The sequence below is a fragment of the Rhinopithecus bieti genome, unplaced genomic scaffold (assembly GCF_001698545.2).
Source record: "Rhinopithecus bieti isolate Rb0 unplaced genomic scaffold, ASM169854v2 scaffold_35856, whole genome shotgun sequence".
NCBI classification, from domain to species: domain Eukaryota; kingdom Metazoa; phylum Chordata; class Mammalia; order Primates; family Cercopithecidae; genus Rhinopithecus; species Rhinopithecus bieti.
Window position 1 is genome coordinate 18,291 of NW_016815820.1, and position 26,484 is coordinate 44,774.

The 26,484-nt window shown below is 40.3% G+C and overlaps 1 protein-coding gene across 6 annotated transcripts in view; it reads left to right on the forward strand.

Annotated features, from left to right (window-relative positions):
• The first annotated feature begins 244 nt into the window (after positions 1-244).
• Positions 245-26,484, forward strand: part of MBTD1 (mbt domain containing 1) — a 56,371-nt gene continuing 30,131 nt past the window's right edge. For 2 of the 6 annotated variants that reach the window (XM_017853945.1, XM_017853946.1), the window contains exons 1-6: positions 245-268; positions 6,992-7,193; positions 11,651-11,790; positions 13,070-13,184; positions 14,719-14,801; positions 25,116-25,233. In XM_017853945.1, the coding sequence (XP_017709434.1) occupies positions 7,040-7,193; positions 11,651-11,790; positions 13,070-13,184; positions 14,719-14,801; positions 25,116-25,233 (610 nt within the window). In that variant the 5' untranslated portion in view covers positions 245-268; positions 6,992-7,039. Of the gene's footprint in view, positions 269-6,991; positions 7,194-11,650; positions 11,791-12,532; positions 12,650-13,069; positions 13,185-14,718; positions 14,802-22,688; positions 22,806-25,115; positions 25,234-26,484 lie in introns of those variants that run through there. The other 4 variants (XM_017853947.1, XM_017853950.1, XM_017853948.1 and 1 more) reach the window with 4 other exon arrangements.

Genomic DNA, 26,484 nt, shown 5'->3' on the forward strand with positions numbered 1-26,484 from the left:
GAACCACTTTAATTTCTTGGCCTGGGAATTCCCTGACCATAGAAGGGAGAGAAAATTTCAACCTCAGACTTACTCATGAGGTCAGGCCTGTGATTACAAAATCCCAGAGAAGCCTCTTCACCCAGAGCATGGACCTGAAATGCTCACTTGTAGGTCTTTTGCGTGTAATCAGCTTCTTTCTCACTCTTTCAGTGAAGTTGCAGACCCTTTCAGGGGTTTTGGTCTAATGTAGGAGTTTCCAGTTAAGTGCCCTCATAGTAAATAAAAGGTAAGTTTTACATAGGGTAAATCAATTATAGTTTATATATTAGTATTTTGTTCACTGATACTCTATCCTAATGTATTTAAAAAAAACAACAACAACAACAACAACCACCTTAGATCACCATAGTGTTTACAAGGGGAAAAAAGTCCAAAAAAAAAAAAAAAACTACTTTAGGAAACCACATTCCCTAAGAAGAATAAAGCTTACCAACGAGTGTTCCTCAGATTAGGAGTATGTCAAGATACTCATTCCTGCATACTTAGGACAGTCAGAGGCCTTAGGCTGTGTGCGTCCAGGGGTTTATTCTCCTTGAGTTGTACAGATGATCATTTTCTGTGTGTGCTAGGATCATAGAAAAGATCAGAGAACATTTCTCTAAGATAGTCTTAAAAGATGCTCTAGAAAAGACTGCATACCACATATTCCTCTTTAATCACTATAATGTTCATAAGCATATTAAAGTCTCCAGAAGACCTTGACACGAGGAAAATTTCCCAAACATCTTTGACCATGGTACTTTTTTAAAAAAATACTAATAGCCTGTAACTATTGAAAACAAAATATCTATAATCATTGACCTTCTGAAATTTTAAGGCTATATTCCTTGAAAATAGAGTCAGAATAAGATATTCTGGGTTGGGATTTAAGTCAATAATCTTACATTAGCTGCTAACCAAGCTGGCTATATATTAATAGTAGACAAGCCTGTATAAAAACTATGCATATAAAAGGTCTGGCGGGCACAGTGGCTCACACCTGTAATCCCAGCACTTTGGGAGGGCAAGGCGGGCGGATCACAAGGTCAGGAGTTTGAGACCAGCCTGACCAACATGGCGAAACCCCATCTCTACTAAAAATACAAAAATTAGCCGGGTGTGGTGGCAGGCACCTGTAGTCCCAGCTACTCCAGAGGCTGACACTTGAACTCAGGTGGCGGAGGTTACGGTGAGCCAAGATCGTGCCACTGCACTCCAACCTGGGCAGCAGAGCAAGACTCTATCTCAAAAAAAACAAGAAAGAAAACTATGAGTATAAAAGGTCAAATGGAGGTGAGCTGTACGACTCTATTAGAACTTAGAATCTAGCCAGTGTTTGTTAAATGTGTAGAGCAGGCACTGTGATAAATAGTTCGTAATGTCTTCTCATTGCCGCCAGGAAAAAAAAATCAGTTTCTTACCCTGGCCTACAAGGGCCCTCATAATCTGGCCACTACATCCTCTTCTGACCTCATCTGTCATACGTTTCACACTGGGTGCCAGCCACACTGGCCTCCGAGTGTGCTAAGTTTATTCTAGCTCGAAAGTCCTTGTCTTGCATTTTCCTTTGCCTAGAATATGCCAGCATCAGATGTTTAAGTGGCTGCCTTTTTGTCCTCATGGTCTTACCTCACTGAGGTTGTTCCTCACTGCTGAATCTCAGCTAATCGCCCCTACTTGAGTGACTCTACACTCACACAGCCTTGCTTGGTTTCCTCCTACGAGTAGCTTAGTCTTCCTGTAAACCATAGATCTTGTCTGCTTTGTATGCTCTTCTGTCTTTAGCCTTGGTTACGATGAGACTCACAAATACTTGATAAATAGATGTCAAATGAGTAAGAGAAGAAACCCCTAACTTGCAGAAGTTCACAGCTAACAAGTGTCAAAGTTGAGTCTGCACCCATGTTTGTCAGAATTCTGTGTTCATAACACCACATTATATCTAAATGTGGTTGTCCCATTCCCTTCCGCACTGTCAGTTCAAAGTGCTGTTAGAACTTTTCTTTTGTATTGCCTTCAAGGTCTCATTTTTTCTTTTAGATCTCCTGATTATAGCAAATCTTGATTCTTTGATGATACCTTTGATTTATAGAAATACTGAAAAGTTACTCGGAACCAAATCTGCTGAATCAGGTAGATGACCAAGCTAGGGAAGACTGATGCGGGGAACAGGAGGAGTAATTCTGAAGTGACCACAAACGATAGGTTTTTGTTTTTAAAGTTGTATCTAAAAGGGAGTACTAAAAGAAGTATACTGGCTGGTTGTGGCGGCTCACACCTGTAATCCCAGCACTTTGGGAGGCCGAGGTGGGTGGATCATGAGGTTAGGAGATCGAGACTATCCTGGTTAACACAGTGAAACCCCATCTCTACTAAAAATACAAAAAATTAGCCGGGTGTGGTGGTGGGCGCCTGTAATCCCAGCTACTTGGGAGGCTGAAGCAGGAGAATGGCATAAACCCGGGAGGCGGAGGTTACAGTGAGCTGAGATCGCACCACTGCACTCCAGCCTGGGCAACAGAGTGAGACTCCGTCTCAAAAAAAAAAAGTATACTAAAAACAGCTGGGCTGTGGCAACATTATTAGAATATGTATATAACCTCCCAGGGGAACTTCTTTGGTAATGTAATATTTCCATTGTGTGAACTAAGAAATCAGTTTTCGTAGCTTTCATAGTTACAGCTGATAGAACTGAAAATTAGTTTCCTGTCTCAATGCAAATGTTAAATACCTGACAATGACAGTCTCAGTTTATTCCTTAAAACTGAGAGACACATGTCAATGGTTTTATCTTGTCCAACTTTGGACAACAGATTTCAGCCTTGTTATTGGTCATGTAATACTAGCTTTGTTTTCTGGTCATTTAATACCAAAAAGAAGGTAAACTAGCCAGGAAAAAAATGTTAGCTTAAAGTGTAGTGCCAGAGGATAAAAAAACTATTTCTGTATGGCAAAAGAAAAAGAATAGGTGCCAAATCTCAAATATTCTTGAGTTGATAGTTTTCATCTCTCTAGTTATAACTCACTTAATGTTTTGTCATGATTTGAGTTTGTTTGTTTGTTTGGTAGAGATAGGGTCTCCGTGTGTTGCCCAGCCTGGTCTTGAACTCCTGGGCTCAGGCAGTCCTCCAGTCTCAGCCTCCCAGAGTGCTGGGATTACAGGCATGAGACACTACACCTGGCCTGTTTGTTTTGTCTTTTTCTTGTTTTTTTTTGTTTTTTTCTCTGCTGTTGTTTGTTTTTTAGGTTTAGGGACATGAGCTGGGCCTCAGCCAGTGGCCCGTCGCCTGTTTTTATTTTGAATTTGAGATACCTTTCCAATCTTTGTTTCTTCCCCACCACCCCCTCCCGAGAAGGACTCTTAATCTGTCACCCAGGCTGGAGTACAGTGGCGCCATCTCAGCTCACTGCAGCCTCTGCCTCCTGGATTCAAGCAGTTGTGCCTGTCTCAGCCTCCCGAGTAACTGGGATTACGGGCGCCTACCACCAGGCACAGCTAATTTTTTTTGTATTTTCAGTAGAGGTGGGGTTTCAGCATATTGGCCAGGCTGGTCTCAAACTCCTGACCTCAGCCTCCCGAAGTGCTGGGATTACAGGCGTGACCCACCATGCCCAGCCTGCCATATTTTTTGTCCTTTTTATTGTTTCCTATTTTCTTTTCACTTCCCACAAAGCCTGTAGTTTTGGAATTTATTTTGGGAATGGTTAGAGTAGCAGTATTAGTTTTTTCTTTGTTTTTTTGTTTTTTGTGGTTTGAATGAGGCAACATCTTGGAGGAGACATAAGACTGGCATTCACTAACGGTATAACTTCTTTGTATTTTTCTTTGAAAAGGAAATTTTTTAAAAGTTTTATTTTAAGTTCATGGGTACATGTGCAGGTTTGCTACATAGATAAATGTGTGTCAAGGGGGTTTGTCCAACAGATTATTTCATCACCTAGATACTAAGCCTAGTAGCCTGGTACCCATTCGTTATTTTTCCTGGCCCGCTGCCTCCTCCCACCCTGCAATAGGCCCCAGTGTCTGCTGTTCCCCTCTGTGTGTCCATTTGGTCTCATCATTGTCTCCCACTTTTATAAGTGAGAACATGTGGTATTCGGTTTTCTGAGGAAATACTGTTTAACTTGAGAAAATTGGATTGGGTTTTAAACCATTGTTTATGTTTTTTAAAAAACTGAATAAGGATATATATGTAGAAATATTATCTCCTGCAATTTTTGAATTATTTGCGATCTTAAAATTGTAAAAGGTAAAATTTTCTTTCTTTTTTTTTTTTTTTTGAGACGGAATCATGCTCTGTCACCCAGGCTGGAGTGCAGTGGCGCAATCTCGGCTCACTGCAACCTCTGCCTCCTGGGTTCAAGTGATTCTCGTGCCTCAGCCTCCCAAGGAGCTGGGACTACAGGCATGCATCACCATGCCCAGCTAATTTTTTAATTTTTTTTAGTAGAGACGGGATTTCCCCATGTGGGCTAGGCTGGTCTCAAACTCCTGACCTCAGGCAATCTCCCTGCCTCAGCCTCCCAAAGTACTGGGATTATAGGCGTGAGCCACCGCGCCTAGCTGAAAGGCAAAATTTTCTATTAGACCCTCCAGAGCTCTTAACAGTGATTTTTTTTTTTTCTTTCCTCTTCCAACATGATAAAGTATCCAGCAAAGTGGTTCTTGGTTTTGGGTTTGAGACAGGGTCTCACTCAGTCGCCCAGGCTGAAGTGCAGAGGCACCATCATGGCTCACTGCAGCCTCGGCCTTCTGAGGTCAAGCTATCCTCCTACTTCAGCCTCCCAAGTAGCTGGGATCACAGGTGCAAGCCACCACACCCGGCTAATTTTTGTGTTTTTTGTAGAGATGGAGTTTTGCCATATTGCTCGGGCTAGTCTTGAACTTCTGGGCTCAAGCAATCCACCAGCCTCGACCTCTCAAAGTACTAGGATTACAGATGTGAGCCACCGTGCTCAGCCAGCAAAGCGATTTTTTTTTTTTTTGAGACGGAGTCTCACTCTGTCGCCCAGGCTGGAGTGCATTGGCGCAGTCTCTGCTTACTGCAAGCTCCGCCTCCCAGGTTCACACCATTCTCCTGCCTCAGCCTCCCCAGTAGCTGGGACTACAGGCGCCTGCCACCACGCCTGGCTAATTTTTTATATTTTTAGTAGAGACAGGGTTTCATCGTGTTAGCCAGGATGGTCTCGATCTCCTGACCTCGTGATCCACCCACCTCGGCCTCCCAAAGTGCTGGGATTACAGGCATGAGCCACCGCGCCCAGCCCAAAGCAATTTTTTAAAATGTCTGTATGTTGACTGGGCGCAGTGCCTCACACCTGTAATCCCAGCACTTTGGGAAGCCGAGGCAGGCGATCACTTGAGGCCAGAAGTTCAAAACCATCCACGCCAACATAGCAAAACCCCGTCTCTACTAAAAGTACAAATATTAGCTGGGCATGTTGGCACACACACCTGTAGTCCCAGCTACTCGGGAGGCTGAGGCACAAGAATCACACGAGCCTGGGAGATGGAGATTGCAGTGAGCTGAGATTATACCACTGCACTCCAGCCTGGGTGACAGAGCGAGACTCTGTCATCAAAAAAAAAAAAAGAAAAAAAGTATCTGTATTTTCTGGATACTCCAAATTGGTCTAGAAGTTTAGTTTTAGAGATGAAACGCAAATTTAAAAATCATGTTTGTTATGTATATTTCACCACAATTTTTATTTTATTTTATTTTATTTTATTTTATTTTATTTTATTTTTGAGACATGGTCTCTCTCTGTCATGCAGGCCGGAGTGCAGTGACATGATCTCAACTCACTGCAGCCTCCACCTCCCAGGCTCAAGTGATCCTCCCACATAGCTAGGACCATAGATAATGTGCCACCACACCCAGCTAATTTTTGTATTTTTTGTAGAGTCAGGGTTTCGCCATGTTGCCTAGGCTGGTCTCAAACTCCTCTGACCACCTCGGCCGCCCAAAGTGCTGGGATTACAAGAGTGAGCCACCACGCCTGGCCCACAATTATTTTTGTATGATTTTTTTTTTTTTTCTTCGTAGATGGGGAGTCTCACCATGTTGCCCAGGCTGGTCTCAAACTCCTGATCTCAAGCTATCCTCCCACAGTGCTAGGATTAGGCTGGGCACGGTGGCTCACGCTTGTAATCCCAGCACTTTGGGAGGCTGAGGTAGGTGGATCACCTGAGTTCAGGAGTTTGAGAACAGCCTGGCCAACATGGCAAAACCCTGTCTCTACTAAAAATACAAAAATTAGCTGGGTGTGGTGGCATGCACCTGTAATCACAGCTACTTGGGAGGCTGAGGCAGGAGAATCACTTGAACCCAGGAGGCAGAGGTTGCAGTGAGCCGAGATTGCACCACTGCACTCCCGCCTGGGCAACAGAGTGAGACCCAGTCTCAAAAAAAAAAGTGCTGGGATTATAGGCATCAGCCACCATGCTTATCCCATAATTAAAAAGAAATCTGGGCGAGGCACAGTGGCTCACACCTGTCATCCCAGTGCTTTGGGATGCAGAGGCAGGACATCCCTTGAGGCGGGAGAGGTGGCTCACATCCATAATCCAAGCATTTAGGAGGCTGGGGTGGGCAGATTGTTTGAGATGAAGCATTAAAGACCAGCCTGGGCAACATGGCAAAACCCCATCTCTACAAAAAAACACAAAAATGTTTCTGGCATGGTGGCACTTGCCTGTAGTCCCAGCTACTCAGGAGGCAAAGGTGCGAGGATCATCTGAGTGCGGGAGGTTGAGGTTACAGTGACCCAAGATTGTGCCAGTGCACTCCAGCCTGGGTGACAGAGTGAGACTCTGTCTCAGAACATTAAAAAAAAGAAGAAGAAAGTGGTTATTTCTCAGGGCTACGTTTTCATTTATCAAATCTCATTTACCAGAATTTGTGCTAGGGTCTTTTAGGGGGTGTATATGAGTGCTGTGTCATGTGTCACTGGTTTCTCTACTTCAAAGACTGAACATTCTTCACGATCGGAAAGGAAAAGAAGAGATTCTTTCGGGATGTTTGACGGTTATGATAGCTGCAGTGAGGACACAAGCAGCAGCTCCAGCTCTGAAGAGAGTGAGGAAGAAGTCGCTCCTTTACCTTCTAATCTCCCGATTATCAAAAACAATGGGCAAGTCTACACATACCCAGATGGTAAATCTGGCATGGGTGAGTATTTATAACCTTCACCTGTTCTACAGCTTTATGTTTAAGGGTGTGTTTTTATTTGGTTTCTTCTGTCATTTCCCCTTCCTTAGAATTGTTAAGGGACAGTTTGAAGAGCTGACATTTATAGTTCGAGATAAGATCACTGAGTTGGTGTTTAACGCTTTATTTTGCCTACCTCCCGGTGGAAAGCAAATAAAATAAAAAACAAAAGGCCAGTGAGAAACTTCATGTGGACATAAATTTAGTAGTTAGATGAGAAATGCCTCTGTAACTGAAAGTGCAAGTGCATAGGATCATAGGCTTATACAGTTGAAAGAGACATTCAAGTTTGGGCTCCCTCCTCTATTAATTGCTTATAATTTCTGTTTTAACATAACTGGTGATTGGGTATTCCCTGACACAGTAAGGAATTTCTTTCTGCCTAAAGTCTGGCTTGAAAATGAAAAAGGAAGCAGTTTCATTTCTTAGTATCTCAAATTACTAGAATAGTCTCTTTATTCAATGAAAATTTCCTTCCTCCAACTTTTATCTTTTGGTCTTAGTTTTGCCTTTTTAACTTTGCTTCTGGGAGTCTGGAAAGTTTTGCTTTTTAAAGCTACACAGCATAATTCTAATCCTTGCTCTAATGACATCTGTTTTCTCCACAATGGAACCCTTCATTCTAGTTTATCTCTAAGGCATACCAAGGAGCCATAGTTACTTCAACCATTTCTCTCATGGTGTATCCCAGTGATTTAATTATTGGATATCCTGGTCGCTCTGTTCTGGGGATACTACCTCAGATTGTGTGGTAGTAGGGTAACAAGTCATCCTGATTTGCCTGGAACTGTCCTGATTTTACCATTGAAAGTCCCACATCCTGGAAATGTGGGAATGAAACAAATGGTCACCCTGTGTGAGACCAGAAGATAGTTCAACCTTTATCTCCCCTTTTCAAGACACTGTTTCCATTCATGCCACCAAAATTGCTTTAGCTTTCTTGAAAATGATAATGAACTTGTAAATAACTGATGTCCTTTGACCTTTACCACATAAACTAACCCACTTTAAACCAGTCTTCTTGCAGTTAACTTTTTAAACCCAAGATGTAGGACTTTGGATCTCTCAATATAACGTTTTTCTTACTAACTTTCAGTCTTAGAAATTTTTGTTGTTGTTGTTGTTGTTGTTGTTGTTGTTGTTGTTGTTGTGACAGTCTCACTCTGTTGCCCAAGCTGGAGTGCAGTGGTGCAATCTCGGCTCACTGTAGCCTCCGCCTCCCGGGTTCAAGCAATTCTGCCTCAGCTTCCCAAGTAGCTGGGACTACAGGCCTGCGCCACCATGCCTGGCATATTTTCATATTTTTAGTAAAGATAGGGTTTCACCATATTGGCCAGGCTGGTCTCAAATTCCTGACTTTAAGCGATCCGCCTGCCTTGGCCTCTCAAAGTGCTGGGATTACAGGGGTGAGCCACCACATCCAAGCTTTTTTTTGCCTTTTTTTTTTTTTTTTTTTTGAGACAGTCTTGCTCTATTACCCAGGCTGGAATACAGCAGCAAGATCTCGGCTCACTGCAATCTCTGCCTTCTGAGCTCAGGTGATCCTCTCACCTCACCCTCTCAAGTACTATAGGCACATACTACCACACCTGGCTAACTTTTGTATTTTTCAGAGACGGGCAATTTTCACCATATTGCCCAGGCTGGTCTCAAACTCCTGAACTCAAGCGATCCATCTGCCTCAGCCTCCCAAAGTGCTGGGATTACAGGTGTGAGCCCCTGCACACTGCCCGGTCTTAGAAATTTTTGATTGCTAATTCTGTCATCTAATATTGAATGCTGTGTCATCTAATCTTCAGTTTTATATCATTTACAGTTTTGATAATTCTGCCCTGTTGGTCCTATTCTAGTCTTTTGGTTAAAAAGTTGAATAGCATGGCCAGGTGCGGTGACTCATGCCTGTAATCCCGGCACTTCAGGAGGCCGAGGCAGGCAGATCACGAGGTCAGGAGATCGAGACCATCCTGGCTAACACGGTGAAGCCCCATCTCTACTAAAAATACAAAAAATTGGCCAGGCATGGTGGCATGTGCCTGTAGTCCCAGCTACTCGGAAGGCTGAGACAGGAGAATTGCTTGTACCTGGGAGGCGGAGCTTGCAGTGAGCTGAGATTGCACCACTGCACTTCAGCCTGGGCGACAGAGCGAGACTCTATCTAAAAAAAAAAAAAAAAAAAAAAAACCCTACCTGGGTGTCCTCTACTCCAGCTGAAATTTCTCAGTCCTGTTGTCAGAGCTACATGAGATTTTATCAAATGTGTTAGCTCCTGTTAGTGTATATTCTTGCCGTGGTTTGATTATAACATACCAGCCTAATAATCCTATCATAAAAGGAAATAGCGTTTATTGAAGCTTTGTGTGTGCTAGCGTCTGTTTTAAATACCGGAGATACGCAGATGAACAGCACAGAATAAATGTTGTGTCCTGATGGAACTTGCATCCTACTTGTGAGAATTCTAGTTTGACATGTATAATTTCTGGCAAAGATTCGCTGTTTCCTTGGTATCACAACTTTTCCATCTAGGTGTTCAGAACATTCTTTAACAATCTGTTCTAGAATTTTTGCAACAGAAAACCATTTAGTTTTTTCTCCCAGTAGATACCCTTTGTTCACCTGCAATCTTCTGTCACTTTTGTCTTTTTTCCATGATTTCTCATAGATTTGTAAGTAAGTAGGCCGGGCGCAGCGGCTCAAGCCTGTAATCCCAGCACTTTGGGAGGCCGAGATGGGCGGATCACGAGGTCAGGAGATCGAGACCATCCTGGCTAACATGATGAAACCCCGTCTCTACTCAAAATACAAAAAATTAGCTGGGCGAGGTGGCGGGTGCCTGTAGTCCCAGCTACTCGGGAGGCTGAGGCAGGAGAATGGCGTGAACCCGGGAGGCGGAGCTTGCAGTGAGCTGAGATCCGGCCACTGCACTCCAGCCTGGGCGACAGAGCGAGACTCCGTCTCAAAAAAAAAAAAAAAAAAGATTTGTAAGTAAGTACAGTTGTCCCCGTTATCCATGGGGGATTGGTTCCAAGACTTCCCTCAGATACCAAAAATCACAAATGCTCAAGTTCCTTATATAAAATGGTGTGGTATTTACATATAACTTATGCACATCCGTCCATATACTTTAAATCATGTCTAGATTACTTATAGCTAATATAGTGTAAATGCCATGCAAATAATTGTTAATACTATACTATTCAGAGAACAATAAGAAGAAAAACGGTCTGTGTATGTTCAGTACAGATGCAATTTTTTTTTCCTGAAATATTTTCAGTCCACTTTTAGTTGAATCCACAGATACAGAACCCATGGAAGCACAGAGCCAACTGTACCAGTTAAACTACAGGCCTCTCCAGTTTACCTGTTTGGGTGGAGGCTTTAACTCACTAAGGCAGTTATGTGCTACGTTACTTTTTGTTTATCTTTTTTAAACTTCAATTCTTGTGAACCTTGTTCTAATTCTACGTTTCAGATTATTGTCTATTATGCAATAGTAAGTAGCCAAGAGTTCTACTGTCCCACTATCACTGGTTAATAATAGAGCACCTACGTCAAACTTGTTTTGTTTTCTGTTTTTTTTTTTTTGACTCAGGATCTCCTTCTGTTGTCCAGGCTAGAGTGCAGTGGTGCGATCATAGCTCACTTTAACCCTGAACTCCTGGACTTAAGCAATCCTCCTGCCTCAGCCTCCTGAATAGCTGAGACTACAGGTGTGTGCCACCATGCCCGGCTCTTTTTTATTTTTATTTTTTGAAGAGACGAGATCTTGCTCTCTTGCCCAGGTGGTCCCATACTCCTGGCCTTGAGCCAGTTATCCTGCCTCTGCCTCCCAAAGTTCTGGGATTACCGGCATGAGTCACTGCACCTGGCCTCTACCTCAAACTTTGAACCCATTCCTTTTTTCTTGTCCCCCAAACATAACTTGAAGGAATCCTCATACAGCTCTTAGCATTTTTCCAAGTATTAACCTCTTTTTAAGTTTCAACCTTTGCAGTATTTTAAAGGCCTCTGTTATACTTTGTTATTAATCCTTAATTGTGTGGCACTTTTCATCTTTGATGTGTAATCATTTCAAAAGCTGGAATTTGTTGTATATGAAAATGCCTGATACATGGTAAGCACTAAGGAAATATCGGTTGAATCCAGCGTATCTGCCTTGTTTCTGTTGACGCTTTGCAAAGCCTTTCAGACCTCAAGCTACTATCAGACCTTCTAGAACCCATCACCATGGCACAATACCAGTGTTCTCTCTGACTTCTCTGTGCAGGCTTCTTTATCATTTGTATAGGAGATAGAAGAAATGTTCAAGGCAAATTTTTAAATTAAAACTTTCAGATGGCAGGATAAATTATTTAAACTGCTAGATGAAGATTGCTTTTATTATATCATCATAATGCCAGTGTTTTTATTTTGTTAATTAGCTACCTGTGAGATGTGTGGGATGGTTGGCGTCCGAGATGCTTTTTACTCTAAAACAAAGCGTTTCTGTAGCGTTTCATGTTCAAGAAGTTACTCGTCAAACTCCAAGAAGGCAAGCATTTTGGCCAGACTTCAGGTAACGGTACAGAAACCTTCTTACTTACATCTGTTATTTCTATGGCTTTTGCCATTTATCTGTCATTTGACTGTGATTCGCTGCACTTTACCTCTGCCCACTCAGTTACTGTTTTATACCCACATCTTGAGGAAACATGTGAGCCCCAAACTTTGTTCACCCTATAAAATTGGAAAACTGTTTTAAATGGATAAGACATACTATTCAAAATAAATGATTATTTGCATAAGTTAATTAAAATATCGTTTTTCCAAATAAGTATAAACAGTTTTTTATATACAGAAATCGAAGACATTTTCTTGTTTCCCTTTGTTTCCTTTTGTGTTAACATCAAGGTAGAATCTTTCATCATTTGGGGGGAAATAATTTAATCTCTGGTTTTATTTTCTCATCTCCTCGCTTTGTACTTTTTAGTACAATCCATTTGATACCTTGACCAAATGTATTTGGTTAATCCAACTAACCTTTTTGACAACGCTCATGATAAGGAAAGAAAATCGTCTTGCTTTAAATGTACATCAGTGCCTACAAAATGACTGGAGACTTGACCGTTTGACTAAGTTCTTACTATTGTATCATGTAAACAACTTTTTAAAGGCATTAACTTAACTGATTTTGCAGTATTTTATTGGATGATCACAGTGTTATCATTTAATTTATTATTGTGATCATTATATAGCACTGAAAGGGTTATTTAAATCCTCCAAATTAAGGAAATACATCACTTAGATGTATTTCTATATTTCAGATAGACAGTACCTAAAGATCCTGAGCAGTGGTCTGTACCCAAATGGATGGCAGTTTGTCACACTGTGAATTTGGCCCATGATCATTTTGTCATTGATCTTTTGCGTTAGCACTAAAGGTATAAACCTCAGTCACTTGCTCTTTGAACATTAAATTATCTCTCTTACCATATAAATAGCAATGCTTGGCAACCTGCATGAGTAAATAACCACTGGTTCTATCTACTATAAGAAGGAATCAAGTATCCACCACAGCCTATATTTTAACATCTTGTGGGGTATAATTTTTTATTAACATATTAATTTGCGTATTGCTGTTGTAGTCTATGCCAGCTCTGCTACCCATATTAGATAACTACATTGTAGCAGAACTCCAGAAAAAAATTCTCATGTTAAAATTCTTGTATGTTTCCTCTGCTTTAATAATTTTCTAAACCCTCAATGTTTACTTAAGCAGAATGTGTAGTATGCAGTCCAGTTAAATTGTGGTGGTGGGGGGATGAAAAAGAATCCTATTTACTTAACTTTTCTTGTTTTAGGGTAAGCCTCCAACAAAGAAAGCAAAAGTTCTTCAGAAACAACCTTTAGTTGCTAAGCTAGCCGCATATGCTCAGTATCAAGCTACCTTGCAAAATCAAGCAAAGACAAAAGCAGGTAATATTGGTGAATCTGACCGAGATGAAATATTTGACATTGATTTGTTTAGTTTTAATTAATTTTGTAATTAATTAAATTGTAATTTTGAATTCTGTTTAAGCTGTTTCTATGTCCTGTTAGCACATTACGGCTCTAAGCTTCCTAATGGTTGTTTAGATTTCAATAAATTACTCTAGAAGATTATAGTTGCATGCATAAGTTCAGGTGCTTTTGGCAATCTCCTTAATGTTTTTGTTTGGTTTATTATTTACTTTTCATGTACTGATTCTCTGAATTGTGAAGATATTAGGCAAAGAAACAGGACATTCAGCAGGCTTCAAAGGGATTGAGAGAAGAAGAGTAGTAAGAGGAAGAGATTAAGGAAAGGACCATTTCTAATAGAGTTTTTTTTTTTCTTGGAGACAGAGTCTTGCTCTGTCACCCAGGCTAGAGTCCAGTGGCATGATCTTGGCTCATTGTAACCTCTGCCTCATGGGTTCAAATAGTTCTCATGTCTCAACCTCCCTAGTAGCTGAGACTACAGGTGCACGCATCCACACTCGGCTTATTTTTGTATTTTTAGTGAAGATGGGGTTTCACCATGTTGGCCAGGCTGGTCTAGAACTCCAGACCTCAAATGATCCACCCACCTTAGCCTCTCAAAGTGCTAGGAATACAGGTGTGAGCCACAGCGCCCAGCCAGAAGATTTTTAATAGAGGTAAATAGAAAGTGAGGCAATAAGTGAGTAAATAGAACGGCAATAAGTGAGTAATGAGGAGAGCAATAAGAGAGTAAATAGTGAGAAGGGCAACAAGTGAGTAAATAGAAGAGGCAATGAGTGAGTAAATAGAAGTAAATAGAAAGTGGGGTAATTAAAAGTGATATGGGGTAGGTATCTCACTGAGGTACATGGCAAGAACTGAATGGAAATAAAAACTCAAAAGCAGCCACAGCAGTGTTTGTCATTCTGTACACTTCTGTCAACTTCTCTTTGCTCCGCTTAACTGAAGAGCTTGTACCTCACTTCCTCAGGAGCATGTGTCATGTATAGAACAGTTAAGAAACTCCTGGCCAGGCGTGGTGGCTCATACCTGTAATCCCAGCACTTTGGGAGGCCAAGGCAGGTGGATCACGAGGTCACGAGTTCAAGACCAGCCTGCCCAATATGGTGAAACCCCATCTCTACTAAAAATACAAAAATTAGCTGGGTGTGGTGGCACATGCCTGTAATCCAAGCTACTTGGGAGGCTGAGACGGGAGAATCACTTGAACCTGGGAAGCAGAAGTTCTAGGGAACCGAGATTGCGCCACTGCACTCCAGCCTGGGTGACAGAGTCTCAAAAAAAAAAAAAGAAACTCCTGTTTGTTTGCAAATATGATATAAGCCAAAGCTCATGCTATTTAGAGAAGTTATTTGATCTTTACTTAAAGAAAATGTTCTTTAAATGGGATAAATTAATTTTATGTCCTTTCACACATTTTAACCGTGATAACCTTCTTATAAATAAAAGATGTGAGAATTGTAATATATGTAAATTTGTTTGATTTTAGCAGTCTCCATGGAAGGTTTCAGCTGGGGTAACTACATCAATAGCAATAGCTTTATAGCAGCTCCAGTTACCTGTTTTAAACATGTGAGTACAGAATTTCTCACCTTATTTTGAAGTACTTATCATTGTTTAAATCTGAAGGTACACAATAACACCTAAGTCATCTATCAGTTATTATTCCTGTAGGAAGATCCTAAGAAAAACTCTTTCCCTTCATGTTTATGGTGGGTTTCTATGCCTGTAGAAAGAAATATGTCTTCTTCTTATTACTTGTGTACAGTTGATAATATAAAAGAGCACCACTTAATATCAACCAGGTTGATCTCCTGTAAAGAAATTGCAGTTTGAAGTTATTTTAAACAGGGAGAAGTACTAGTCTTCTAAGTACTAATTTTCTTTTATAATATATTTGTTTTTTAAATTTTTTGGTAAAGACATGGTCTCGCTATGTTGCCCAGGCTGGTGTCAAACTCCTGGCATCAAGCAGTCCTCCCACCTTTGCCTCCGAAAATGCTGGGATTACAAGTATGAGCCACCACACCCAGCCTCATCAGATGTTCATATTAAGTTGAACTGCTAGCTTTGTCCGGGCACAGTGGCTCAACTGTATTCCTAGCAACTTGGAAGAATGAGGCAGGAGGATCACTTGAGGCCAGGAGTTCAAAACCATCCTGGGCTACATAGTGAGACTTCTTTTCTACAAAAAATAAATGAAATTGCTAGTATTGTGTATCAAAAATACGCATATTGACAGTGTCATACGATTTGACCTAACCGGTTATTCATTGTGTATGTTACTTAAATCTGCAGTTTGACCTGATAATTCAGAAGAGGAAGAATCTTTTTTCTAATTCTTTTGTCTCCAAATGTTAAGTCACAAAAACAAGGAACTATTAGTAACATAGTATTGTGAGCTGAAATATGTGCTGTATATATATCATGAGAAACCCTTTAAAAAGTTTTCTTTTCAGCAAGTGGATTGTTACAGAGCATTTAAAATAATTTAGTATTGTGTTTAAAATATATCTGATGACAGGTTCTTTCCTTTCGATTTATTCCTTTAGATTTGATTAATTCTCTCCAATACTTTTTTAACCTGACTACAACTTTAATTAATACTTAAAGATCCTTTCTGCTGCTATCCATGTTTAAGAAGAAAAGAAAATTTAGAAAATACATGAACTTTTGTTTGCACTTAACATTTTGTTAATTTAGGGCTTTAGGCCAGGCACGGTGGCTCACGCCTGTAATCCCAGAACTTTGGGAGGCTGAAGCGGGCGGATCACCTGAGGTCGGCAGTTCAAGACCAGCCTGGCCAACATGACGAAACCCCGTTTCTACTAAAAATACAAAAATTAGCCAGGGGTGATGGTGGGCGCCTGTAATCCCAGCTACTCGAGAGGCTGAGGCACGAGAATCACTTGAACCCAGGAGGCAGAGGTTGCAGTGAGCCAAGATTGCGCCACTGCACTCCAGCCTGGGCAATAGAGCGAGACTCAGTCTAAAAAAAGGAAAAGAAAAAAAAAATTAGGGCTTTATTTTTAGATAACAGCATGTGAACAAAACTGAGCTTAGGTTCCTGTTGTAGAAATCTGAGTGAATTTTCACTCATTCATGGCCAGTAAAGGAGTTTGATCAAAGTCAAGTATATTAATTTGCTAATTCTCATTCTTAAAAATACAATATGAAGCCCTTAGTCAGTGACATCTTGCCTTAAATGGCATCTTATTTCTGTGTAAAGTAGGTAATTTATTTTGCTGTAATGTTGATAATAGTGTCATATTTGTGAGAAATATTCCATACACAGCACTGGCAGTTTTAAAGAGAGATCTTTAAAAAGAAAATCTTTAACTCTCTTCTCTTGGTATATTACTTTTCTGAAGGTCAGAAAGTTCTCAGTTACAGTAACTCTTTCATCTCAGATTCCTGGAACATTTGTCCGTTGTCTCCTTCTGAATGGCCTTTCTCTCTCTCTGTATCTATTTTTGTATTATAAACCATATAAAACTATTTTCTGTAAGTAGTCAGGGTATTAAAAAGAATAGCATTTCAACACCAGAAGCATATTTTCTGTCCAAATCTTTGAATTGTTATACTGTTATATGAAAGTTATTTATGAGAAAAATCTCTGTGGTAGTAATGAACTTGATTGACTTTGTTCAACTCTGCCTTTTTTGAGATTGAAATGTTGTATCATAGGGAATTGAGCAGCTAACCTCACCACACGATTAATGATAAGAATGTGGAGCCTCTGCTTTCTCACTCAGAAGTGAGGCATCTGTTTCTTAATTATGTGGATCCAGTATCTTCCTGTTCCATTTACCTCTGTTTATTGCCTTCTCCTTATCAAACAGGAAAAATGTGTCTTAGTAATTCCTTGGTATGTTTTTGTACAAAGAGCTTGCTCTCTTACCTTAACTGGCATATTCATTTGAAGCCATTTGGTTAAGGGGGCCACACCTCATGCTGCACTTGATTTTGTCCTTTAGAGTTGACTCCTCCTGGTTGTCCCCTCCGAGACAGTTTTCTGGGTCTCTAAGGAGAGTTACTAGCTTTGTCTTTGGAAAACCTATAGTCAGGAGCTAAGAGTACAAGATCCTGCCTTGTATCATCAAAGTCTTCTAAGACTTGACACTTGCTCTGAAACTGGTTTATTAGACAGGAAGGCCTCTTTGTTCCAGACTCTACACCTGCCTTCTCTTCTACTTGAGTACAAGTTGGGAGCCTTTCCTGCTCCTAGGGGATTATTTTTCAAGCATAGTTTACGAAAGAACACCCAGCAAGTAACATGTAACACAGAAACGGAGCTGTCGTGATTGCATCAGGAATTGGGATGGGGGCACTGTCAGAGCCCTGGCTTCTTTAACTTAACCCAACCTCCTCTTCTAGAATAAGAATCCCAGATAAATACTTTCTATTTTCTAGCACTTAGATATTGTTGTGATTAGTTCTAAAATCATAGAATTTCAAGAATATGATTCTTTCCATGGTCTATCAGCTTCTGAGAATGAACTTTTTACAGAGTAGATCATTGGACTATATCCTTTTTGATAATTCCTGTAACTATTTATAGTGTCTTATACGCACTCAATTACAACAGTATCGTACAATTTTTTTTTTATAATCAGCAATGGAAATCAAGTCCCAATTGTCGTTTAGTGTATCTGCTTAGGCTGGGCACAATGGCTTACACCTGTAATCCCAACACTTTGGGAGGCCAAGGTAGGAAAATGGCTTGAGGCCAGGAATTTGAGGCCAGCCTGGTCAACATAGCAAGACCCTGTCTCTACAAAAGTATGTATGTGTGTATATGTGCATATATACATATGTGTGTATGTGTATATAGATGTATGTGTGTATATATATTACTAAAAAATCTGTATATTATGATTGGCTGATATGTCTTTTATTGTATCTAGGGGTTAGTTTTTCAGATCTTTTATTTAAATATCATAATTGCCCTTTTTTTTTTTCTTGCCATACTTTGGGTAAGAATTCCCCTTTTCTCTAACAAAAATCTTAGACCTCAGAACACAGGATAAGAGGAAACTGCATTGATTGTTCTGGCAGAGATGGGGTGTTGCTACCAGAGCCTTGGCTCCTAACATTTAAACACCCCATCCTTGACAGTTCCTGAGGCTGGAAACCACTAAATTGGGTAATATCACTTTTAATTAATCCTAAATCATATGGTCACAAAGCTAGAAGGCATCTTTAAAATTATCTGGTTCAGCTAGTCCATGTCTTATAAATGAAGAATTCTTGCTACTTTTTTGAGCAGCTGGACTATAATTTTCAGCATTGGGCTTTAACCCATTTTTCATAATGCAAGTCTTTTTTTTTTTTTAATGTGCGTTTTATTTAACCCCCTAAGAGCAGTATCCATATCTATCCTAATGGTGGAAAAATCTCCAAAATAATAATGCCAGTTAGGTGCAATGTATAAATCAAAGAAATTAACAGATTATTTTCTATTAGTAATTTAACTAACCCAGCAGAGCCTTCAATTGATGTATGTATATTCAGAACATTGGCTTTAAAGCACTGTAGCCAAGAGCAATGGCTCACACCTGTAATCCCAGCACTTTGGGAGGTCAAGGCAGGAGGATCAGTTGAGCCCTGGAGTTTGAGACCAGCATGGGTAACATAGTGAGACCTCATTTCTACAAAAAAATTAGCTGGGCATGGTGGCACATGCCTGTAGTCCCAGCTACTCAGGAGGCTGAAGGGGAGGGATTGCTTGAGCCCAGAAGGTCAGGGCTTCAGTTAGCCATGATCATACCACTGCACTCCAGCCTAGGTGACAGAATGAGACACTGTCTCAAAAAATAAATAAAAATAAAGCATCCTTCAGGCCAGGCGCGGTGGCTCACGCCTGTAATCCTAGCACTTTGGGAGGCCGGGGCAGGTGGATCACGAGGTCAGTAGTTGGAGACCAGCCTGACCAACACGGTGAAACCCCATCTCTACTAAAAATAGAAAAAAAAATTAGCTGGGCGTGGTGGCGAGCGCCACCATGCAACTTTGGAGGCTGAGGCAGGAGAATTGCTTGAAACCGGAAGGCGGAGGTTGCAGTGAACTGAGCTTGCACCACTACACTCTAGCCTGGGCAATAAGAGCATAACTCCGTCTCAAAAATAAATAAATAAATAAAGCACCCTTCATTATTTTTTAATTACTTAAAGACTTTAAACTGAAGCACTTCTACTTCCCATTGTTTGCCATGTGAAATCAAGTAAAACTTTTTTTTCCCCTAGGTATTATAGCATGGGCCAAAATGTATAAATGAACATGAAGTCGTCTTTTTTCAGTTATGTATTTACAGACTTCAGATTTCTTCTGTTTGGTACCTAAACTAATAATCTCATACCTTACCGATGCTGTCTTTACCTAGATAAGAAATGTTGAAATCATCCCGTTTTCTCTCTCATACAGTTGTAGTTTGTACCAAAAAAAAAAAGTCCTTTGTACACATATATGCAGAAGCTTTTCAGCTGAGTTTATCACACTTTCTCTTTTTTTTGAGACGGAGTCTCGCTCTTTCACCCAGGCTGGAGTGCAATGGTGTGATCTCAGCTCACTGAAAGCTCTGCTTCCCGGGTTCAATCGATTCTCCTGCCTCAGCCTCCTAAGTAGCTGGGATTACAGGCCCGTGCCACCACACTTGGCTAATTTTTGTATTTTTAATAGAGAAGAGGTTTCACCATGTTGGTCAGGGTGGTCTCGAACTCCTGACCTCGTGATCTGCCCTCCTCGGCCTCCCAAAGTGCTGGGATTGCAGGTATGAGCCACTGTGCCCGGCCACATACTTTTTCATTCTGCCTCCACAGATACCTTCTTGTTACTTACGTGACATATTCTAATCCTCTTTCTTGTGCCTGACCTATATGTATGTCAGCTTTTTTGAAGGGATAAAGTTACCATATTTTTTTGCGGTGTGTATCATGTATACTTTCAGGTTTTAAGGAAAGAAAAAGAAAAGCCCTTTTGTGTATGTACAGTAGCAGTAGTTTAGAATAAAACTCATTATCTATTTCTCAGGTATGTGCTTGTTAGTAAAATCTTTTTCAAGTGAACTCATTTTTTTTTCCCTAGTCGTGACCCCACACGCAGGACTCTATTAAAGGTTCGAAAAAAATCATATTACTTCATCTCCATTTTAACTAAAGTTAAAATCTTCAATGTAGCATCCTAGATTGCAGGATTTTCCTTCTAATGGAAATAAAACTTTAAATTAGTTTCTGGTACTTGTTAGTGCTCCATCTCAGTTAGCTAGTCTGAGTATTGCCATGAAATAAATTCTCTGCAGGAAAGCAGTGGACTCTAACATAATAAACATTACCTGTCTTGTCTTTTTTTTTTTTTTTAAGCAGTCACATTCCTTCGTCCAGGCTAGAGTGCAATAGCACGATTACAGTTCACTGCAACCTCGACTTCTTGGGCTTACGTGACTCTCCCACCTCAGCCTCCCAAGTAGCTGGGACTACAGGCACACACCACCATGCCCAGCTAATTTTTTGTATTAATTTTTTTCTATTTTTGGTAAAGACAGGATTTCACCATGTTGCCCAGGCTAGTTGCGAACTACTGGGTACAAGCAATCCTCCCACCTTGGCCTCCCAAAGTACTGGAATTACAGGCATGAGCTATCACACCTGGCCCTGTCTTTCCGTATGTTTTAAAGAAAGCCTAACTTAAAAATTTTTTTTTCTTTTTTTTTTCTGAGATGTAATATTGCTCTATCATTGCAATGATAGTGCAATATTAGCAGGAGTGCAATGGCGCCATCTTGGCTCACTGCAGACTCCACCCCCTGGGTTCAAGCGATTCTCATGCTTCAGCCTCCTGACTAGCTGGGACTACAGGTGCGTGCCACCACACTCAGCTAATTTTTGTATTTTGGGTAGAGACAGGGTTTTGCCTTGTTAGTCAGGCTGGTCTTGAACTCCTGGCCTCAAGTGATCTGCCCACCTTGGCCTCCCAAAGTGCTTGGCATGAGCCACCACACTGTGCCAATTCTTTAGTGATACTGGTTTAATATGGTTTTTTCAAAAAAATTATGGACTGTTTTAATGCATTTTGTTGTTGTTGTTGTTGTTGTTGTTGTTGTTGTTTTGAGATGGATTCTTGCTCTGTTGCCCAGGCTGGAGGGCAGTAGCACGATCTTGACTCACTGCAGCCTCCGCCTCCTGGGTTCAAGTGATTCTCCTGCCTCAGCCTCCCAAGTAACTAGAACTACAGGCATGTGCCACCATGCCCAGCTAATTTTTGGATTTTTAATAGAGACAGGGTTTCTCCATATTGGCCAGGCTGCTCTTGAACTTCTAACCTCAGGTTATCCACCTGCCTCGGCCTCCCAAAGTGCTGAGATTACAGGCCTGAGCCACCACACCTGGCCGCCTTTCAAATTAGTAACCAGTGTTTCCTGTCGTTTCACATATGCATAACATTATTTCAGCCTTAATCTTACTTCCACCCCAGGCATCCCATTTTCCTTTTTGTCTTCTCCTTGGACTCCCCATCTGCCTGCTACCACCACCCCAAAAGGTAGATTCTGGTATCAAAAGGTGACTGGAGGACAGGCACAGTGGCTCATACCTGTAATCCCAGCTCTTTGGGAGGCTGAGGCAGGCAGATCATCTGCGGTCACCAGTTAAGAGACCAGCCTGGCCAACATGACAAAACTAAAAATACAAAAATTAGCCAGGCTTGCTGGCACCCCACCTGTAATCCCAGCTACTCGGGAGGCTGAGGCAAGAGAATGGCTTGAACCCAGGAGGCAGAGGTTGCAGTGAGCCAAGATTGCGCCATTTCACCCCAGCCTGGGCGACGGAGTGAGACTCTGTCTCAAAAAAAAAAGGGGCGGGGGGGGTGAGTGGACTTTATGGAGAAGACAGGAACAGTTTTGGTTTTGTTTTTTTTTTCTTTTTCTATTTTCTACCAGAAAATTCTAGTAAGTAGTACTTAGGAACTCTCGTTTCTTTCCACTTAAATTTCTGTAATGTTTTCTCCCCTTTTTGGCCAAATAATATTTCATCATTCTCTGCTAGATGTACTTTGCCTGTTAGTCTGAAGACATTTTAATGATGGCTTTTTGTACATTTGCCATCTCATTGGGATAAATTATTCCCTCTTGGTTACCTATATGCGACCTCAGGTCTTGTCTCTGCCCACTTACAGATTAATATTAAAGATTGTATGGTTATCTTTGGTTGGCAGCTCTGCAGAGGGAAATCTCTATGTCTGCCATAAATCATCGTGTGTGCAGTGCATCAGCCCCCTGAGAGTCTGAATACTAGCCAGCTGAGCGGTTGGACCATCTGGGAATGATCTTGAAGTCCAGCAAATAAGACTTCCCACCCAGTTATTTTCTTACAGTCATGTGGAGGTTGTCATACATTTGTGTTGGGGACCCCTCAGCATTTGGATTTGGCCATGTCCTGCAGGACCTGATGACAGCTTACCTTGCAGGGAAGGAGAGTCGCTCCCAGATAGCCCTCACGAGTGGCCCTGGAGCAGGAAGTGGTGGAGCAGATCTTCCTTGTTTGGGAGGAGCCTGAGGTGGACCTCGCGTCCTGAGTCTGGAAGGTAAATTTGTTGTTACCTGTAAATTATGGTTCTGCTAGTTCATGCTATGCCAATCCAGACTTTCAGAGGTATCCCTCCTGCCAGCAAGCGAAGACAGATGACTTGGACGAAGATGGCTGTCAAGCCCTGGGTCATTTAGTCTTCCACACTTAAGAATATTCATTTTAAACTAAAGGGCAGACATATCTATGAAATTACCGTATTATTTCAACACATTGAGCACATACTATGCTATGACCGTGGTGCTCTTTCTTGTTGATGTTTTTGTTTCTTCATTTTTTTTCTTAGAATGAACCATTTGGATTGGTTTAAGAGGGCCTAGCAGAACCACAACCTTACAGGCAAGAACAAATGTCACTTTCTGCTACTTTCTCCTATACCAATCCAGACTGTAGGGACCAAAGCACAGTATCCTCCACCAAAATGAACATAATTTTTTAAGCAAGCATATTGACCTTTTGTTTTCTTTAATAAAATAGTATTAAAAGTTTTCTCCCAACAAATGTTAAGGCTTTAAAAAAATAAAAGTCAATATGACAGATTGTCACATTTAGCTCAAAAGGGAATATTGTATGCCAAACTCACCAGTGACCCCCAGCTCATTAGCATAAGCACGCCTCTTTCTTCTCAGTGAAAAATAAACCCAATTCACAAATTTGGTAACCAGACAAAGAGGGATGGATGCTGCACTGCATTCATTTAACTGCATCTCTGCTCTAATTAGTACATCCTCACAAAAATGAAGACATGATCTTTGTGTTAATATATGTTAGCTTATTTTATGTTACCTGTCTTCCTTCTAGTTTCTCCTTTTTTGATCATATCTGCTGGCAATAGGGATGGCCCTACAGTCTAGAATGATATAGGGGAAAGATAGCAGAACCTGAAGAGTCCAGTCTTTCAGTTTAAAAAAGAAGAGGTAGTCACAATGAATATATTATTTTTTGCACAAGTCGAGGAGATAATTATATGTACCCGTCCAGAACCGCAAATAGTTGAGCCTAGTCCATGTCTGCCAGTTACTGAGGTATACTCATTGCTTACTATTTAAACCATTAGCCATTAATTGATTCTCTTTGGTTTCTAGACTGATCCAACTTCGGTATTTGACATTCTCTTCCTCTCCTTCAGAAATTCCAGAAACTACTGAGAGGGTAGGGGTTGAATGTTGTTTTAGGCTAATCCTCCTGTTGGGTGAGCATCCACCAAAGTAGGAGGGGCCTTGCATGGAGGACATTTGCCTAATGTTCAAATTGGCTAGTTCATGTAACTCCTGGATATCTTTGCTCATCTTTGAGCTTTGAGGCTATTTTGGTTTTTCCTGATTTGTTCATACTATCAAGTCTTTTATAACCTCACATAATCCTTTTCTTTATGATCAAGGTTCTAAATGTAATCAGGAGCTGATTATCCAGAGCAACACAAACTGTAGTATTATCAGCATTTATATTCTTAAATGTGCTTATTTGATTTAATTTACCATTGCATAAGTTCCAAGTAATTGTGAATTACCTTGAATTTTAAAGATTAAAATACAATGGAAACTGTACTTTGGGAACATCTGTTAGATTTTGGAAAATCCCTTCATGATGCTCATTTAATTGATTTCCCGAGTCCCCATCTTAACCATTTGCTGTGGGAGGCTAGTGATTACCAGTTCTAACACTGGAAGTTTTCTCTTTATAGTAATTTCTACATGAGAAATTTTGAAATAATTTAAATAGTTTACCATGGTACTCGTCTCCAAAACTCTTCAACTCCACCTTCTTAATAACTTTATCCAATGCTTTTCCCTCATGTCCATCTTTGTGGACTCGATTTATATTCTGTGAATTTAACTTAAATTGAAAATTTTTGTTTCTCTTATTCATGTTGTTGGAAACCACATTGCTGATTGGAATTGTTTTTCTTTCTGCTCTTTGGCCAGATCTTTTAAAATTAGAAATTAGGGTAAAGTGTATTCATTCAGTACATATTAAAAATAATAAATTTCTTAAATCAGTTTAATCCTATTAAATCTGCTATTGAGTTTGTAATTCCACTCTTAGAAAAATTGCTGCTTAAATCTTATATTAGGACAGTATCAGATTTTGAAGTCAGCATGAATCTAGTCTAACATATGTGAATTCTCTCTTCATCTTGTTTGTCACTGAAACTGACTTTTTCCAGATAGAATTCTATGAAACAAATGGAATTAAAATGGCATTTTTAGTTTAATATTCCTATTATTGATGATAATGCGTAATTTTCATTGATATGTTTTAGCCTTTATGTTAATAAGACAATAATTTAATGATTTTTATATGACAGGCACCTATGGGGACCTGCTGGGGTGATATCTCAGAAAATGTGAGAGTAGAAGTTCCCAATACAGACTGCAGCCTACCTACCAAAGTCTTCTGGATTGCTGGAATTGTAAAATTAGCAGGTGAAAAGCATGAATAATAATTTAGAAGAAAATGCAGTGATCCTTGTAACCTTTTGTAAAAAAGCATGTTTATAAATTTTGCAAGTATTGCCAAATAAAAAATATGTCACGATAGAGGGCAGAGATTGGCAAATTGTTTTCCGTGAAAAGCCAAACAAATATTTTCAACTTTGCAGGCCATATGATCTCTTGTCACAGCTATTTGTCTCTATCATTATAGCATGAAAGCACCCTTAGCAATACGTAAAAAAATGGACATGATTGCGTTCCAGTAGAATTTTATTTACAGGAAATTTGAATTTCATATAATCGTTATGTATCATGAAATATCCTTTTTTTTCTCTTCAACCATTAAAAATGTAAAAGTCATTCTTAGATCACAGTCATAAAAATAATCCAGCAATAGACCAGATATATAGGCCATAATGTATATGTCACTTTGAAAAGTAATAGAAGTTGAGGTACTAAAAAATTGATAAGAGCTGGCCACAGTGGCTCACGCCTATAATCCCAGCCCTTAGGGAGACAGAGGCAGGAGGATAACTTGAGCCTAGGAGTTCAAGACCCACCTGGGCAATATAGTGAGACCCATTCTCCATTTAAAAAAAAAAAAAGTGATAAGAACCTTAATACCAAATTTATACAAGTATTGATAATTTTATGTATCTTGAGTTCTTCCTTTCTCTTTATTCCCACTGCCTCCACCATACCAAGCCCTTTACTGCTCATGAAATAAACATGTTAGGAATCTACTGTGGTAGGCAATGTGGACAAAGGATGATATCTAGAAGTATAAGGCTTGTATTTTTTCCAGCATGTTCACATCTGCCAAATGTTGACTACTACCAGGCGTTAATATGACAAGGTACTCAGTGAGTACTACTGCAGACTGCTCGACTGTGTACTGCTAATTGACTTAATTTACCTAAAATTATTTTAAATTTATTTTATGTTCAAGCATCTTTTATGGCCTCTTTGTACTTAAAGGATCAAGATGGCCAGCGTTTATGGCATTCATGGCTATTGATGAGTTGCTCCATATACCACATGCCAGATGTATTGTAGTTCTCCAGCATAAATGATCTGTTGTGATGAGGCCAATCTCCCTCTCTCCTTTATACAGCATGTTTTTGTCACCTCTGTGCCTTGGGTTACTCCTGCAAGAGTCTCCCAACTCTGTACTTAACTGTACTACTACCCAAGTCAATTCCCCATCTTTTCTTTTTTTTTTTTTTTTTTTTTTTTTTTTTT